Consider the following 19,837-nt stretch of genomic DNA (forward strand, 5'->3'; position numbering starts at 1 on the left):
CTAGATGGCGCCACTGTTGCGTGAGGTTTTTAAATGTGGCTTTCAAAGTCTGTTTTTACGGGCGTGAAAACAAAGTTTAGATTAATATCATATTTAATACACCTTAAAACCGTACCATAAAAATATCGAGAAACCACAATGTTGCATGGTCCCGTTTTGTTCGGAAAAAAAGGGCAGAATAAAGTTTACGAAGGACTAAACTGTCTCAAAACACAGACATTCATTGCCCCGTAACGCATAATTGCCATAATTAATTTTAGGTAATACAAAATATTCGCAAAATTATTCAAATTATAAATAAACCCGTGTAGCTCACCCAAAAACTATGAGATTTGACATTTCGGAGACCTCACGCTACACTAGCGCCTCTAGCGGTGAATTCATACGCGATAGTCCTCATTGCGTAGGTAGTTTACGTTTATAAAACAAGTAGGTAAGAAATAAATATGCACGATGTAACATTTTCATTGAATTTTATTTTCAGTGGCGATGAATGTGGATGATACTGGACCGTTTACCGCTGAATTACCTAATAAATTACAAGCAATGGAACTGAAACAGCCTCTTTACATCGGAGGAGTGCGTGATTACAACCAGCTTCCGAGCGTGCTCGGTCGTCCTTCAGGGTAAATACTCACTCATGATAGATATAAGACAAGACTAGGAACGATATTATTATGGGTCTCGTGCCTTTGAAACCTTCGACTACGCTCAGGATTCTTTTCTCGCTTCGCTCGTGGCTCAATCCTCGATTCCTTCACTTACTCGGGTTTCAATATTCTTATACTCGTGCCAAACAGTCGCTTTCCAGTCTTGCATAACAAATAACTTTTTTTAAAATAACGGTCATTTTCGGGGGACAAATTAGGAAATTAAAAAAAAGGACTTTCATAACTTGGTGTGTCATATACTCAATATAAAATGAAAGGGCTCGTTATGAGGATCTAAAATATATTTTATTTATTATTTTAAAATAAATAATTTTGATTTTATTCATGAATGAAGACGAAAATTGACCATTCCCCCCCTGATCTCCGTAACTACCTACTGTTGTTGTTGTACTGTGTAAATTTTGAAAAAAAAAACTCAATATAATACGTTCACTTATGGAAAATAGTTCACTAAAACACCACTAGGTAGCGCTAGTAGTACTTAACTCGCGAGTAATAAAAAATATCACATTTGAAATTCTCACAGTAAGACGCGTCTTAATGTGATATTTTGTATTAATTTAAAAGCAACGTAAAATTAAAAAATAGAGAAAAACATTTGACTTTGGCATTGCACGCAACCCTCTCCACGCAAGTTCAACTCGCACTTGGGCGGATATTCCAGATTCATCGGCTGCGTGGGAATGCTAATACTAGGAAAACAAGAAAAGGATATCATGATGGACAGTATCGACAAATACCAAGTCGCTGAGTGTGACTCGTGCTCGCCTAATCTCTGTCTGCACGATGGCATATGTCAGGTGAGCAACTGAATTTCAATTTTTCTTTTTTTAACTTGTAAATATATGATAATTGGTTTTACGATTCTTTTTATTTTGATGCTGTTAGGTCGGTAAAACTCGGAAAAACTATTTAAAGATTTCCCCAAATTCCCACGAGATAAAATTAATAATTTTTCATATACCATGTAAAACACACCTCACTCTAATGAGCCTTAACTTGAGAACGGATAGTCCGTAAAATATGAACCTGGCTTCTTTCGATGCGGGATAAAATTCCGTTCAGCTTTTTTGAAGAACAGATTTCGTTCATTGTAAGTCCTTTACGAGATAAAATCGTAAAATCGCAAAAATAACCCTTTCGGGGTACATTTTTAGCCCCCCCAACACTTATACACAACTCCGTGGAGGGGAAAACTTAGGATAGCCATATTGGGCAACAGATGAAGACATTAAAACAATGAAACCATTTGTGGCATTTTTTTTTTCGATTTTATATTTTCTTACTAGGTACTACCAATATCTGACACAACAAGCGTGCATAAATATCTGATACGACTCTATTTGTAGGGCCGGAAGGACGTGTTAGATATTTTTTCACGCTCCACTGTGGCAGATATTTTAATGCTTGTTACTGTACATCGCGGTCCTCACAGTCTAGTGGTCTAGAACTCGGTCAAGAAGCTCCCATTCAAATCGTTACCAGCTCAAAAAATCTTGGTCATGGGTCCCGACTGTTGAACCTTAAATGAGCTTCTTGACAGAGTTCTACACCACTAGACTTATTTTCTTCCTTTTAGTTTTTAAGGCAGTCGGGTTTTTTTTTTTTTTTGTTAAAACTTTATTAAGCGAGTGTTAACGCTGCGTACGCAGGAGGCGCGCAACGAGCGCGGCTACGTGTGCCTGTGCCCTGCCGGCTACGCGGGCCAGAACTGCGACCACCCCGGCGAGGGCTGCCGCCCGCGCATTTGCGGCCCCGGCAAGTGCACCGAGACAGAGGACAGCTACAAGTGCTCCTGTCCCATCACGTTCACCGGCCCTCGGCAAGTAGCACTTGTTCACACCTAATATCCTAGCGTATCCGAGCGTTTCGATCACTCAATTAAACTTAACATCATTACTATCCTACGATCATTACTATACCTAACTGAAGGATAAGTCGCAAGAACTTTGATCGAACTGGATTTAGCAGCGGCACTGTGTTAAATTTATAAGTGAGCACCACACCACATCGCAACTTCTTAATGGCCAATTTCTACTATATAATATAGAAGGTTTAGCAGGCAAAAAAAATGTAAATTCAACTTTTGAATCGTTCACTTAAGCAACAATAACAAGGTCTGTCGCAAAATAAGTTTTTCAAATAAGAACACCGTTAGTTATGGATGAAATTTTGTTTCCAGCTGTAATATTCAACAGTCTATTGAATACCCGGCCTTCACTGGTAGCGCATACTTGGCCATCAAGACACCGGAGACTGAGCGGTCGTTGCACATGTCTATGAAGATTAAAGCGATGAGCCCTGTTACTGACGGCATCATCATGTACTGCGCTGAATCCGAACTTGGGCACGGAGGGTTCACTGCACTGATAGTTCGCGAAGGTCGGCTGGAATTCCGCTACCAACTTGGAGACGGTGAGTTACTAAACAAAAATCCATGATATTGTGGCATAAGTAGTTAGTAGAAACCTCTAGTGCTTATTTTATAGTCCAAATTTCTAATATAAAACAATATTGGTATTATTTATAATAATTACGGTTTGAGACGTAACGAGAGATTTTTCTGAAATTTGGCGTTAAGTTTTTATTATAAAAAGATAAACTGTTTGTTTGTACATACATATCTGGGACTACAAAATCAATAAAAAAAAAACTTTCACTTCAAAGGAAACTACTATTTCAGATTAATATGAACTACCTAACCTATTGTCACAAGAAAATAGATCATCGACGGGACACGTAGTAATACGAAGATATTGATCAGGATAGTGATAGGTACCTACATAATTTTACACTCGAAAGTTCAACCCAATATTTTTTATTCTGCTCGCAGGAAGTAGTCCAGTTATCTTGACAAGCCACTACCCACTGCCCGCCAACGAATGGACCGAAGTAAACATATCACGCACCGTATATGTCGTTCTACTGCGAATAAACCAAAACTATGACATTTGTGAGGGCAGATTGGACTCTCCTAAGGTAATTAAAAAAAATAGTAAGTAAAAAATGATAACGGATAAAACGATATTTAAGAGCACAGTACATACAACTTATTAAGTTAAGGTGCATAATAATAGTATTTTATGCAACTGTATAATAATAAGGGCCATTGAGACACGAGTGCGAGTGTCTCAATGGCTGATTATGAATAGTTGCATACATTACTTTTCACCTCAGCACCTCAAACAGGCAGGTTTTGCTATGAGCAATCAGTGAGCAAAATCGCATTTTGCTCACTCCGTGAGACAAAGTAACTTTTTAATTATTTTTTTTAAATGCTGAGTACAGTGTTGGGTCTACTTACTGAATTCCAAATATTTGAACTTTACTTTGATCTGTCATTTCACTTCAACACGAAAAAAGCGAGAGATAGGATCAATTTTCTACGAGCTGATACATAAACAATTAATAAATAATGAAACTTATATAACGGACAATAATAGTTATTTGTGCAACAAGAGAGCAAAGTTGTTTTTTGTTGCGAGTGTTGATTTCGAATCCCGAGTAAGCGAAGGATTCTATAATTGAATCACGAGCGTGAGCGAGTGATTCTAGGTTAGAATCCTGAGAGCAGCAAGGGATTTAAATACACGAGATGCAAAAAAACTTTGGTCTCGTGTGACACATACAATTTTTCACCTCAGCAGCGAGAACATTTAAATTAAAGGTTAAAATAAAACCACATATATTTAGAAGACAAAAAAATATCAAAAACTTTAAAATAAGCAAAAAATATTAAAATATTTTATTTTTTTCACTAATTACAACCTTAGAATGGACCTGGGAACTTTTTAGGTCATACAGCCAAATAAAATAATGTTGAAATATAAATATTTAATAATAACCTGTGAAATTAATTTATTGTCCGATGTAAGTATATTATTTAATAGTTGTTTATAAAAACAAACATATTTTAATTAATCTATAAAGTCGATTATAATAATTATGTAAATAAAATAGAATGGCTGTTGGCCATTAGATAGTCATACCGGAGAACATTATGAAACGTTTCATAATGAAATGTCAAAGTTGCGATCACACGATTCACATCATTGGATTACCGATAGCGATATCGTTAGTAGCACATTGTACTACGCGAGTAGAAAATTAGCTATTTATGCAACTGTATCGTAATGAGGACATATTTTACAGGAGTGTGGTTTCATGAAACGAGGCGTAGCCGAGTTTCATAACAGGATCACATGAGTGTTTTAAGGTCTAATTACGTACAGCTGCATACAATATTTTATCTACATACATATATGAAATCCTCTATCATGTGTTCCGCAAACCACTGAGAATGACCTGCATTGCAAAGAGAACTACGAACACGTATGTCTGCCCCACGAGCTTACCGACCTGCGCCTGCTGCTTGCCGCCATGCTCTACCTACTGCACGCGTAAATCAAATTACGATACTATCGTAATGACCATTACGATACAGCCGTGTTCATAATAGAATCAAATGTCGTAATGCTGGTTATTATCTATGGTTTTTGAACGTATAATAGAGGATTTACTATATGGGGGTAGATAAAATAACTAATCTTTGAATCGTATCATCTTACAACAAGAAAATCTTAAACTACGAGCCCCACCTACGAGTATGTCTTTAAAAAATCTTCTTTGGTGTTATGTTTGGTATTTTGGCTACATGTTATACAAGTCGAAGATATATTTTTCTCATCCCACAACAAAAACATAACGTGAATCACATCGTTTACAGCCGCTTCACCTAAGTACAGCTCTATACGTCGGTGGTGTCGACGATTCTAATATCGTCCTCAACAACAACACTGGTGTGACCGGTGGATTCAGCGGCTGCATTAAGGACGTAAGTATCATTAAACTGACAACCATTAGATGTTAATGCAATTGTGAGCATGTTTGAATAAACAAAAATGTTTCTGTTTTGTTTTTGACAGGTCACTGTTCAAGCCGGCCCAGTTAACATCGTAACTGCTTCAATAGAGTCAAACAATGTTACGGAATGTACCCATTACGAACGCGGAGATATTCCTGAGGTAAGATCATAAATACGATTCTAATTTGATACTCATGGTGTTAACTGACGCCTTTTCCTCCTCATGTCTAATATGGTCCGTACCTACAATATCCAATATAAAGTCCAATAGTCCGTTATTTCTTAAATTACACACTGTTCCGGAAGTCCCATCGTCTTAGACGCTGTACGTTATTGATATTGTTTCTTCTGTTGCTGAATTACCATCATTTTGCTGTCCAAGGAGAGGCCAGGGCTGTCGCCGCCGCTGACCCGCGCGCCGCTGCCCACGCGCCGCGTGCCGGGCTACAGCGACCCGTGCCGCGAGCAGCCCTGCAGGAACCGCGGCACATGCCGCCCCGACCCCTCCTCCCGGTTCAACTACACCTGCGACTGTCCGCTCGGATATGCTGGCACCCATTGCCATATGAGTACGTATAAACCCCTTATTTAAAGAAATAAATGCTTCGTAAGTAGTTAACTGCACTTCCGTTTGCCTTTTTAACCGACTTCAAAAAAAACAATTACTTGACGGATATGACTTCTTTTCTGCCCGAGAGTTGATTTTTCATTTACCAAAGCCAAAACCGGAACTTAACCTCACACAGTAGCTGTCACAATCAGACACTTCTATTATCTGAATGGTTCTGTATATTCGACTGATTGTATAGGTACTGATCCTAAATTATTTGCCTACTAGCACTGGAGCTCCATACCGGATCGCCTGTTGGCTTCGACGGTAACGGTTACTTGGAGCTAGCGGCTGAGAACTTGCACTACAGTGAAAATCCGGTTGTGATCGCGATTACCATCAACTCCAGGAGCGACAACGGAGTCATCTTGTACCACAGAGAGTCTGCGGCCGATCCAAGCAATGGAGACTTTATTCTCTTACGAGGTGAGAAGACTTTTGTTGAATCAGGTGTTACTTTGCGGAGCTCTATATCAATGAACTAATAGTAGATTGTACAACAAGAGCATAAAATGAGCCATTTTACCAGAGGCGTTCATATAGCCACACGAGCCGGTACGTCGAGGGTGGATAGACACGTCGAGGGGAAAATGAGTTTAATGCTCGAGTTATACACTCTACTTTTCACTTTGATTGCGAGGAGATGAAAATTGGTATTTAATAACAACAGTGGAAACATAGTTCACTTACTACATAGGTACCTTTATTTTTCACGCATTGCTATTATAATAATAAATATTCAGCATTATTGATTTATTTTGATTTATTTGATTGATTATGAGTTATTATATAAATTAATAATTATCAAAAAAATATACCTATAGAAACTTTTTGTTTGTGGCTGTTAACACCTACCTTGGTCTTAGACGAAGATTTTATTATATGCACTAGAGCATAAAAACTCATTTAATGTCGCCTAGATCCAGCATAAACACGAGCTTTCTTTTAGTTTATTGGTAAGGGACTTTTCTTTGCATAATTTGCCTATGAATTTTAACGAATTTGAAGGCGTTATCATCACGTATATCATCAGGCGTAGTGTAATTAAATTATGTTCGAAAAACTTGTGTTTTATTAGGTAAGTAGTTGCTTAATATTACTTAGACTATAAATTCGGTCTCCACGATTATATTTCCGAAAGCTTATAGGTGCAAATCATGACTATACTTATTTTTCTTGTTTATTACAGTTGAAAATGGGCACGTTGTCTTTGAATGGGATCAAGGTGACGGCGCGTCCCGACTGGCTGTCGAGAACGTCGACGTCAGCGACGGCCTGCGACATAACGTAACTTTTTTTTAAATATTTACACCAAAATACTATAAAAATAATAAAGTTTTGAGATTTATTTTAATTAAGGCTGTTCTTTGTTAATATTTTTTGTAAACAATTAAACCGTGACAAATTTGCTGATAAAATTTTTTTTCGCAGATCATTGTCAAAATGAACATTAATAGTAGGGAAGTGGAGTTGACCGTAGAGCAAACCACTCAGACCGAGACATATGCCGGCCTCGCCAGTGTTATGCATGCAGACTCTAACATTTACCTAGGTGAGTCCGAACCCAAACCTTCCTAGAGAGTATTGAAATGATCCAAACTATCAAGAGTTGACGTAGGTGGTGTTATCATTTAATAATAATAATAATATCTATATTGAATGATTATGGTATACACGTTGGTGAAGTTGTTATAAGTTTGATAGTAAGTCGCACATAATCTGCCCCATTGGAGCATACAATAGCAGACAGAGAGCTAATACATGCATTAATTTCAATGTCAAATAAATAAATAAACAATTGCTTAGTCATGTTACTACATTAGGGTAATGATTAGAAGATAATGATTAGTTACAACTCACAATATTGTCATCAAAATTAAATTCAAAATATTCCCTTAAACTATAAAAACATTTCCGAACAAGTACTTTTCTTAATGTTGTTTAAGATCACGTAGGGGCCGTAAGGGGCTCCGTAAATTGTTCTTCTCTTCAACTAAGACGCTTGTAATTTTGTAGGTGGTATTCCTTAATAGATGTAGACGCGCACTAAGAAAGGCTCATCGTTCCCACGGGATAGGGGGCGTATCTAAACTTTTTCGCGGCGGCTGTGGCAGTCGAATCTCTGAAACTATGCGATTTTAAAAATTCTTTCACCGTTAGTAAGCTACACTATCCTTGATTGACGTAGATTACCTTTTACCGAGATAATGCAAAATTCCCGGGGGATAGAAATAAATTTATTCAATTTCGGAGCTGATTTAAAAATTCTTATATATTATGTGATATGACTATCCCCAAATGACAAAGGCTACATTTTCTTCAAGAAATTACAAAATTCCCATGGGATAGAAAAACTGAAAAACTTCGGGATGATTTTAAAAATTTTTTATCAATAGAAAGCTACACTATTCCTCATTAGTATAGACTAAGTATTCTTCTTCGGAAAATGCAAAATTCCCGCGGATAGAAATAAGTGAATTCAACTTTGGGTCTGATTTTAAAAGTTCTTACAATAAAAGTAAGCTACAGTATTCCTGATTGACATAGGATACGTTTTTCCGGGAAAATGAAAAATTCCCGCTTGATAGAAATAAGTAACCTCAACTTTGGCTGACTATCCTCGATTGACATAGGCCACTTTTTTTTCGGAAAATCCAAAATTCCCATGGGATAGAAAAACTGAATTTAACTTCAGAGCTGATTTTAAAAATTCTTCCACTAATATAAAGCTACACTATTGCTGATTGTATAGATTACTCTTCTTTGGGAAAATGCAAAATTCCCGCAAGATAGGTACATAGAAGTAAGTAAGACAATCCAAATTCGGAGCTGATTTAAAAAATTCTTTCACTAAAAATAGTAATCTGCAGTATCTCTAATAGTAATCTGCAGCATCGAAATACTTAAGGAAATTAATCAGGGGTTGATTAAAAATATATTTTACCAATTGGGAGCTACATTATCCTGATTGGCATACGCTACTTTTCTAAAAACGTAAAATTCGCGGGATAGCAAAAAGTGAATTCAACTTCAGGGTTGATTTATTATAATTCTATACCTAACTCTACCTGAACAGTACCATGACTGGCTGACTGACAGACAACGCATAGCCAAAACTACTGGTGCTAGAGACTTGAAATTGGCATAGATGGACCTAAAGTAATAAAGAGGTGCACTAGGGAAAGATTTTTAGAAAATCCCATGGAATAGAAAATATCTCAACTTTGTTTGTTTCTTTGTTTATGGGGGTAATCTCTGAAACTACTGATCTGATTTAAATAATTCTTACCAATAGAAAGCTACAATATCGTTTGATGGACAGACTTCTTTTTTTTAAATGCAAAATTCCGCAGAATAAAAATAAGTGAATTCAATTTCGGGCAGATTTTCAAAATTCTTTCAATAATAGAAAGCTACAATATGTCTCTCATCGACAATTAAGAATATTAAAATAGATCATAACAGTAATTCATATCCCGCGAGACTTTACAATTTCTCGAGATTGAATCGTGTAGGAAACCGGCCGGCAAAAGAAACGCGTAGTACTTTAACGTCTTTAACGTTTCAGCGAAACAGGGTTTCAGAGTTGGTACGAATTATGAATGATTAATTACGTATGAAGGTTGATTTTTGAAATACAAAATGTGCACCATTTGTCTAAAACAACGTCTTACTGTATCTATATTTCCATGTAATACTCCAAAAAATCAATCAAAACCCGAAAAAAAGGATACTTCAGAAAGTAAATGTATTTAATGTTACACCAAATTTAACTTAATTCAAAATCTGCTGTCAATCCTTACTTAGTTCTCCATTTGTCCCTAATCCTAAACTTCTTGCACTATTTGCACTCTTGTACTTTTCAGAATGCTTAGGTAATCCTATAACTATGGCCGGTAGGGCTCCGTAAATTGTTCTTCTCTTCAACTAAGACGCTTGTAATTTTGTAGGTGGTATTCCGGAGCGGCTGAACGTAAACGGCCATCCGGGCCTGACCGGCTGCATCGTGTCCGTGGAGTTCACGGACAGGGGGCGTAGCCTGAACTTGGGCGCGGCGGCTGTGGCAGGACGCAACGTGCAGCGGTGCAAGGAGTAAGTCTCACATCACACGGTGATCGAATAATAATTCCAATTGAACTAAGGTAACGGCGCCTATTACCAGGAGTATCTAAATCGGCGGCCATCACCGCGGCAATTTAAAATACGCATTTTATAATCAAACCGAACAATTTCTTTAAAAAAATATATAAGTATATATGTGAATGAATCAAAGATCTCGCTATTCGTGAATTTCCGAAATGGTACCGTAGGAAAAGGATTGCCATACTAACACGTGACACTACATACGAGTACAAGCGGACTTGAATCTTATTTAGGTTTTTTACATAATAGGTTGATTTTTTAATTTAAAGTACTTTTTTATATTTTTTAGCCCGGAAATACGATTAAAATGGAAAATAAAATAGGTACAGCGGCGAAAAGTGCCATTTTTAACTGTGGCTTGTAATGTAATTCCGTGTTATACCACGGTAATAGTTAAAGTGGTGATTTTGATTCTTCATGCTTTACTTTTGGTATAAATGATCGTATAAGTATAATTTGTTTAAAAAAAAACTATTTCCGTGGTATGAAAAGTATTAACAAACTCTTAATTTCAAACACTCCAGTACTGAATTTGTACTTTCTGTAGAAACCGTTATTTTTCCAAGTTGTTTAAATATTGCGATAAAATTTTATATTTACTTACCAATTATGTAATTTTGATTATATACCAAGGTTATGATAAGTATTTTTGATTTGTAATGGAAACAACTCTATTCTATTGTTTTGTGGGTCGGAATTAGATTTTGCAATACTCTAAATTAACCCAATTAACGATGGTATGGGAATCTATTACCGTCCCATTCAATTTTATTTGGGTCAGTGATAGGTTCTTAAAGAATTATCTATTACCGAGTGATATTATATTTTTCAATTAAAATAATTCACATTTAGGGTACCGTAAATGCAGATTTTTTTGATAAAGTTGAGACTTTTACTTAGCATACATACATCAATTACCTGGTGGCATATTATAAGCATAAAAACATAAAGTCGGCTGGATACATCATTTGAATCATATAAGTATTTTCGTTTTTTATATAGTTTTCTAAAAAAAAAACTTGGTGTACGATATACAGAACCAAAGCCATTTTTTTAATCCCCGGTATTAAATTCCAAATCATGAGTCGGGTTCCTATCACCAATGGTAGAAAATTGCTGTTTTTTATACCCTCGGCAATAAAAGCTCAATTCGCGGTAATGGATCACAGCCTGTCCTTTACCATGGTAATAGAAGATTTGGGTATTTTGATTTCAATAATTATTTTTATCACATACTTATAACTAAAACGAGCCCAAAAGTTACACACTGACAAGCTATTCATAAAAAATCCTTAATTGAGGTTTGATCGTCTGTTACTTAGAGACTGATAAGCTTGTTAGACGGTTGTAGTATGATTCATAAACGCTTGCTAGCATCTGCTAGTTGTTGAGCCGCTGATAGACTTTAGACTCGTTATGTTGGCCACCTATCAAAAAATGGCCTAATCGATAATTAAAAAAAAAAGTTGACAGCAGTGACAGCAAATTGCGAGAATTTGTTTTTTTCCGATCCGCATGTTTATGTTGTGCAAAAAGCCATAATTGGTTAATCATCCTTTTTTTTTTCATACTTATTGTTAATTATTGCTGCTAATTTAGAGGATTTTTAAATACAAATTCGCTGAAAATATTTTTTCCTGGTTTTTTTTTTAATCTTTGCTAACTTCACCCTTCACTAAAATATCTTCGGTATGGTTTTTTGCTCTCGGTATCAAATTTCAAACTTGTGTCGGGTTTGTATTAGCAGGGAGAAAAATACGGTCCGAGAGCTCAATCGCGGTAAGGTAACAGACGTTTATTATCATGTTTTTTAGCATTGGGTATTTTGATTTCAATAATTATTTTATCACATACTAATAACTAAAACGAGCCCAAAAAGTTACGACACTGAAAGTTCAATAAATGATCTTAAAAATAAAAACTATTCTCGTTTTCATTTTTTGGACTCCTTTGAAAACTTTCTGAAGTACCACGGTAATAGGCGCCGTTACCTTGCATTGATGAACGTACGTTGTTCATCAGCATACGAGTAGGAAGGTGTTTTTGTATAATTGTTTTAACTCAATGACGCTAATCCAAATAAAATGGCGCCATTATAGGCTTTTTATTAAAATAATTAGTATTGATAAACTAACCTACGATTATTTAAAGTGGATTGAACTTGATTTAGGAAAATTTAACCTATACTTTGTACTTGTACCTAATTTCCTAATGAAATCCTTGAACATACAATTAAAATGCTCAACTGATTTGAACAGCTGGTCGGTATATTAAGTTTTTGTGCCGAATCCGAATTCTGACGGCCGGTTATACAAATTATTTGAGCATTTGGACTGTAGATATACTAACAATTCTTAATTGCTCTATTTCATGCTGCCTGGATATATTTATAGTTCAATCTTCCCCGATGTGTATCCATACTTCGAAGAGGTCGATGTATTCGAGAGTCCACCACCTGAATATTTCCTTAATTCAAAATCTGCTGTCAATCCTTACTTAGTTCTCCATTTGTCCCTAATCCTTTCCTTCTTGCACTATTTGCACTCTTGTCTTCGTTTACAGAATGCTTAGGTAATCCTATAACTATGGCCGGTAGGTATATTCATTCAATTCATACCTATGTTAAAAGCGTAATAAATCATTTTAAATAATGGGTGTCCTTCTTTGACTCGGCGGTAACTGACTACAATTGGTAGTCTCGACGTGCACTCAGGGTCGAACAATCCAGGGTTTATGTATGACTTAACATTTGGACGCGGTGCTGCCTGGCACGGCGCCGCGTAGTTGGCCTGACAAAACGCTTGAATTCTCTCACTAACTCATTATTAACATTTACCCTAAATGTATATTATTATCATGTATAAATGGATGTCTGGACTGGCTGATAGATTGATCACTGCCCAGCCGAAACTGCTTAATAAGTACCCCCCGTCACCCCCGTTTTTTATTGCACTGTACTTATGTATAATAATGGCAAAATTAAGATTTTAATTTATTTACTTCCAGGCGCATCTAGAGTGAGGACTTTAAGGTGTTTACACAACTAGACCATCAGTTTTGCATTGTATAAATTACAGAGAAAGCTTTTTCTATAATTTCATTATTTTACCTTTATGTTCATTGATAAAATGTTATAACCAAATGTCAATTAAAAATATCAAATAAGAAGGTACAAGTTACTTAACTTATTTGTCCGAACAAATCTTAGCAATATGTTTTCAGTATATCTTTTTTATTTATTTTTGTCACATTCTTATATTTCCTAAAGAAATACAATTTCAATTCCAAATTATTGGGAAATAAGGCATAATTTTAAGAAATAAATCATAATCAAAATTGAATGAAAATCTGATAAAGATGACAATTATAAAAACTTATAAAGTCAATTATTAAAGCAGATGTAAGTACCTAAAAAATAAAACTTGAAAAAATTTAAGTAACTATGATATTTATTGTACAATTGGATGACTTGTTTTATATCAAAACATTGAGACTCGTACCTTCCTGATTCTAATGATCCAAAATAGTGGGTAAGCTAAATTATCTCTGAATTATTATATAATGTAATAGCTATTGAAGTCAAAGAGGAAAATTGATACTTATTGTTTGTTGTTCTATATCAATGCAAAATCGGACATTTGTTACATAACTACCTAAGCAAAAATGTTGTGTACCTATTTAGAAGTAAGAAAATATAACTTTTCAGGACAATACAGCTAGCTTAGTACTTAGATAAAATGTTATTAACTATTGAAATAATGTCTACTATGCTTAATGTTTACGATGGTGGAATCTTTCTTGTATACATTATGAGTGCGCGGAGAAGCACGATGTCTTTGGTGCCATAAGATTTTAATAAATCGTATTTGTAGATAGGAAAATATTCAATATTCTTAAAGTTGAGTTTTTAGCTTATCAGCCTACTATAATTTATGTTGTAGCGTGTATTACATGGCATTTGTATAGCAGGACTTGTGGTTGCCATTGCTGGAGAGGTCTCGGCTTGCAGGCCATATACCAACCATTTCATGTTATTATTAAGTCGTCGCTTACTTTTCAGAAAACTTTTAGTGCATTTTAGTTATTTTTGTAGGTTAAATATTACGGCACCTTTCTCAAAATATAATACTATGAATAACCGTGGTAAGAGAAGATGTGCCAAACGTGATTTCGTATTTTTTAATTATTTACCACTGCCATTTTAAGTTGCATTTTTAATTACGTACCTGGCTATATTTATTAAAAGGTCACATTTTTTCAACATTATCTGAAGCAACGAATATTATAAGTAGTCGTGGTCAACATTTGGCAAAATTATAATGTACTTAAATTGGTTTCACCCGAAAGGCTAACTCGCGCACCGTATTAACGTTGTAGCTCAGTGCATCCTTTTCTGATTGGACCAGTTGGAATGAGACGCACAGACTGACAATGGAAATAACGACGCTCATGCTAGTCTCTCACTACCGAACAATTGCTCTACAGTGTCTAGGTAAAAAACAAAATTTGAAATGAGGTGTATCAGTAAGTATTTGTATTAAGCTTGGCTAAGAAGACACTTTGTTAGTGTCGTGCCTGCTGAAAATGTAAACAAAAATGTCGCTGTGTTTAGATTTATGATCGAAACTGATGATAATGGACTTCTGTTTATTGATGTTAAAGTTAACAAAATGCATCTAACAATTAAACTATTATAAATAAACAAGGTTTTTTTATTTAGTGTACCTTTTACGACTTTGATTATCCCTCTTTCGAGCGTAGTTTTATTTTATCGACCACAATGTGTAATTTGAACTTTTACAGCACTTTTTGTGTGTGTAATTGATATTTAAGGAGATAAGTTAGGTATGCTTTGCACGACATGATTGCACGACACGACATTGATAGGCACGACATGGGATTCTATTATGAACATGGCTGTATCGTAATGGTCATTACGATACGTATCGTAATGAGATTTCACACATCATTACAGCACGGGGCGGGGGGGCGCCGCGACCACGTGCAGCAGCAGGTCGTCGCGCGCGCAGCGAGCGGGCGCAGCTCGTGGGGCAGACGTACCTACCTAGTTACAGTTAATCCAGGTCATTCTCAATGGTTCTTGAACACATGATAGGATTTAATATATGGATATAGATAAAATATTTTATGCAACTGTACGTTATTAGGCCTTAAAACACTCATGTGACCCTATTATGAAACTCGGCTACGCCTCGTTTCGTAAACCCACACTCGTGTTTTAAGGACCCTATTACGATACAGTTGCATAAAATACTATTTTTTAATTCATTTGATACATTTTGAAATATAAATTAATATCATAGGTAGGTATTCCAGAAACCTATAATACCATACCATCGCACTACCTTAATCCCTACTATAATATTATAAATGCGAAAGTAACTCTGTCTGTCTGTCCGTTACGCTTTCGCGTCGAAACCACTGAACCGATTTTGATGAAATTTGGTATATATTTAGGTAGTTAGAACCCCAAGGATCTACATAGGATACCTTTTAGTCCGGTAGAAGGCGCCACTGCGCGATAACCTAGATCCGCGCAGACAAAGTCGCGGGCATAAGCTAGTATGTTTTATAAATCTTAAACAATCCTAAAACTATAAGACATAGACAAAAAATCGTCAAAAAAGGTCACAGCTGTACGCTTTTGAGTGAGTATTGCGAATGATATAACTGAGTGCGTGTGCGTGTTGCTATATTATTTACACAGAAAAATTAAAAACCCTAGAAATAAAATACAAAACGCTGCTACTGAATGGTCATCACACCCCCTTATTTGTCTATTTTGAGGTGGTGGGCCTACTAATGTTACATCTGAGACAAGAGCGCTCTTCGAGATTTATGTAGATAAGTAAGTAGTGACTTTGAGAGTAAAAACTTCGATTCTCAACGTAATCGAGAGTGATATTGATTTTGATATTCCAAAAAGAACTGCATTTATATTCACCGTCTTTTTAATTTCTGGAGATTGATTGATGATGCGTTAAACTATCGTTAAGTGAGGCTACATTGACGAAGTACCTAGATTAAAGCATAAACAGCACAAAGTTCTTCTGTAATTAAGACAATAATCTGTCGTCAGTAGGTAAATATTATGTTTTTGTCAATGTAAATATGTGTCTCGCTACTTAAAAGGAGATCGGACTTTTTGTAATAAGTGAGCTCGAATTCCTTGAAGGGAACAAGAATCTAGCCAGTTCACACATGGTTTTTCCACATTATAGTATATGTTATTTGGCACAACTGTCACGAATGGATCGACGTGGTCAGATTCCATGACCAGGAAATCATGTTTACCTTTGTGTTGTATATATGGCCTCTCTAGTAACACAGATGATTCTGATCCGATTCCCTTTAATTCATTTTCTTCTCGCAGAATTTGAGCCAAGTCTTCACCCTTGGGGGCATCCATGCCTGAAACGGTGGTTTCTTCGTCATGACGGAGAATTTTGACCCCAATTCCGTGTTTCTGGTTATGTCTATTTTGTTTTTTTAAATTATTCATGACAGAATCTAGCAGAACATTCGAAGAATCAAATTTTTTCATATTTTTCGAAGCTCGTCGTTCATTCATGTAGTCAGATCGTTCCTGTGGCAGAACCCTAAGCGCTAATACCACTTGTATAACAGCAATGCTTCGCAGTAATAAACACTGAAATTAATTTAAGTAGTTATCTAAAATTGAATTTTATTAAACAGATTGAAGTTGCGAACAAAAATGACCGTTTCTAACGCGCAGTTTATCAAAATGATCAAAATACATACTGTGCTAACTTCAAGATACCTAAGTTAATTTCATTTTTAATGTTACTATTACGTAAAAAAGTGCAAAAAGCACTGTAACTATAGTCGCTGTTTTAGATACTTTAATCTTAATTAATTATAATAATATTTATAATTATATCAGTGTAATTTTTTTAAGTACACATCTTTTTAGAAATTTCCGGCGAATAACTTTTAAAGTTAGGTATACTAGTATACCTTATCTAATATCATTGCACTGACAGTATCATTTTAATGTTAGGTAACCATGACTCTAGCTTACTCGTAACTAAAAACCTAATTTAAATAATTAAAATAAATAAAGAATCTGATATGTAAGACTGTTTAGGTATGAGTACCGTATGTTAATTTTATTTCTGTTTACGACACAGGACATTATAACAGGTACCTACAGGATCACGAAGATTCAACCTGCAGTTGTAGGTAATGTGGCGATTGTAATTTGAAACATTCTGAAACCTTACAAAAAACATTGTTTTTATCTTTAGTACTTAGTAGATTTCTATAAGGGGTCCATATTGGCTCGCATACTTATTGAAAGTCCGAATGTAATGTTTGCCAGAAAGATCGTTTGCTATAAACTCTTTTTTTCCGAATCCAATAATTGTTCAGAATTGTTATAAAACAAACCTAACCTAACCTATAGTTTTCTATAGGATGACCATTTTAAAAATTCAGAAAAAATTTAAGGTTTCAGTGGGAAAAAATTATGACAAACGATGATTCAGACAAAAATTACGGTACTATAAATAGCGAAGAGTATGCGAACTTTGGCGCTCCCTTCTATAAGAATACGTAAAAACAATATTTAGATAAAATCTTGAGATAAATGGGTCAATCAACTTTTTACTGTACGAGTACCTTTGTCTGTCCCGTAACGCAGGAGACATCTGTGATACACTTTCTAAGAAAAATGTTTGACATTATACACTACTAGCTTTTGCCCGCGACTTCGTCCGCGTGGAATTAGGTTATCGCGCGCTGTTTTTCCGTTTTTCCGGGATAAAGTGTAGCCTATGTCACTTTCTGGCCCATAAACTATCTCTATGCCAAAAATCGCGTCAATCCGTCGCTCCGTTTCGGCGTAAAAGACGGACAAAAACACATAAACACACACACTTTCACATTTATAATGTATGGATTAACATGCTTCGGAGATGTGCCATGACGCCATGAAGGAATTGTCTTAAAACTGTCACAACTCCTAAGTTTTAGTGTGGATTTGTACGTCATAAGTAACTCGGGAATCGTAACTATGGCAATAAGCTATACACTAAAAAGTTGACTGACCCTTTATCCCAAATTCACATGTATATCGACTACATCCTACATCATAAAAACCAATACTCACGAAGCTCATGTCTATTAGCCAGTTTCTAATAATTTTAGAATGAAATGCAATACATACCTACTTTTCAGCAAAATTACTAACAGAGAGTGAGATTTCATTAAAGTTTTGTTCAAGCGTGAAATTGACCTGCTTGCTTATTAGTTTTATTGCTTAAAAGATGTTTTTTTTTTGTTGAAAAAATAAACTCGTTTGCTGACCATAGCTATTATAAAAAAATACTTTGCTGTTTTGATGATTATTATCACACACTCGTTTTCTATCACAATAGTAAATACACAAATCCCACTAACAATCCCACTAATATTTTAAATGCGAGTTTGTAAGTCTTACTTCATCACATCTAAACCACCGAACTGATTTAGATGAAATTCAGTACCTATACATATCGAAAATACAAACTGAGACATGGATGCACAGAAAAACGAGAAAAAGAGACCAGCGCTGGAAATCGAACCCAGGTCCTCAGCAATCCGTGCTGCGTCCGTAAAAGTAACAAATTTGGAGGTGAAATAAAAAATAAAAAAGACTCCAAAAACCAATCATAATTTGATGGCTTAGTAGCGACATCTCTTGTCTGGGTGAGCGGTTGGTTCCGAAAGAGTGTGACGTCTCTCGATGAGAGCGGAACATAGATGTCGCTAGTGCTGCTGCATAAGTAGCGTAGTGAGATATGAATGCATAGGAAAAATTCGTGTCTAGATTCCTGTCCAGCGGTGGTGTAGGGTTATAGCACGCAGCACGGATTGCTGAGGACCTGGGTTCGATTCCCAGCGCTGGTCTCTTTTTCTGGTTTTTCTGTGCATCCATGTCTCAGTTTGTATTTTCGATATGGTTTCACGGGATACCCGTAAAAGTAACAAATTTAGAGTTGAAAGAAAAAATACAAAATGACTCCAAAAAACCAATCATAATTCAGTATACAGATAGTTTGAGTCCCGAAGAAGGACATTTGATAGTTTTTATCTCGGAAAATTGCATAGTTCCCGCGGGATAGCCGAATTCTACGCGGACGGTTCAGTAGGTAGGGTAATCGATAGTCATAGCACACTTGAAAAAAAGTCTGCACCCCTTCATAAAAAGCGTCATAAGATTCATGTGCATACTAAACTCAATGGTGTGTAGAGGCTACGCCCCCCCCCCCTTTTAGTGGTTGAATGTTTATAATCTACATATATCCTGGCCGGGAATTTTCTCGACAGATTAGTAAAGTTTGCATTAAAATCCGTTCAGCTGTTCTCACGTGATGCGCGGTCAAATAAACGACAAACAGATAAACAGACAAAAATTCTACAAACTGTTGGAACGTGTTCTGTTGTCGATTCTATCTTCCATGTACAGACTTTCGATCCTTCAGCTTTATTATTTATAGATAGATAGATCAAGTGCCTAAATGCCGA

General features: G+C 35.9%; 2 protein-coding genes across 2 annotated transcripts in view; one reads left to right on the plus strand and one right to left on the minus strand.

The window, feature by feature from the left end:
• LOC141432877 (basement membrane-specific heparan sulfate proteoglycan core protein-like) overlaps positions 1-10,241 on the plus strand; it is a 240,521-nt gene extending 230,280 nt beyond the window's left edge. Inside the window, exons 65-76 of the mRNA XM_074094693.1 lie at positions 485-626; positions 1,336-1,471; positions 2,324-2,493; positions 2,854-3,086; positions 3,505-3,650; positions 5,398-5,505; positions 5,597-5,695; positions 5,918-6,104; positions 6,374-6,571; positions 7,335-7,432; positions 7,577-7,697; positions 10,096-10,241. Of these exons, the coding sequence (XP_073950794.1) occupies positions 485-626; positions 1,336-1,471; positions 2,324-2,493; positions 2,854-3,086; positions 3,505-3,650; positions 5,398-5,505; positions 5,597-5,695; positions 5,918-6,104; positions 6,374-6,571; positions 7,335-7,432; positions 7,577-7,697; positions 10,096-10,241 (1,784 nt within the window). The remainder of the gene's footprint in view (positions 1-484; positions 627-1,335; positions 1,472-2,323; positions 2,494-2,853; positions 3,087-3,504; positions 3,651-5,397; positions 5,506-5,596; positions 5,696-5,917; positions 6,105-6,373; positions 6,572-7,334; positions 7,433-7,576; positions 7,698-10,095) is intronic.
• A 4,122-nt stretch (positions 10,242-14,363) lies between these two features.
• Positions 14,364-18,521, minus strand: LOC141432834 (uncharacterized). Its single transcript, XM_074094629.1, has 2 exons — positions 18,441-18,521; positions 14,364-16,958 (listed from the first exon to the last, which is right to left on the minus strand). Exons 1-2 carry the CDS (start codon positions 18,447-18,449, stop codon positions 16,431-16,433), a joined length of 537 nt encoding a protein of 178 aa, XP_073950730.1. The 5' UTR covers positions 18,450-18,521; the 3' UTR covers positions 14,364-16,430.
• Positions 18,522-19,837: the final 1,316 nt, after the last annotated feature.

Source organism: Choristoneura fumiferana, chromosome Z (genome assembly GCF_025370935.1).
Source record: "Choristoneura fumiferana chromosome Z, NRCan_CFum_1, whole genome shotgun sequence".
Lineage (NCBI taxonomy): Eukaryota > Metazoa > Arthropoda > Insecta > Lepidoptera > Tortricidae > Choristoneura > Choristoneura fumiferana.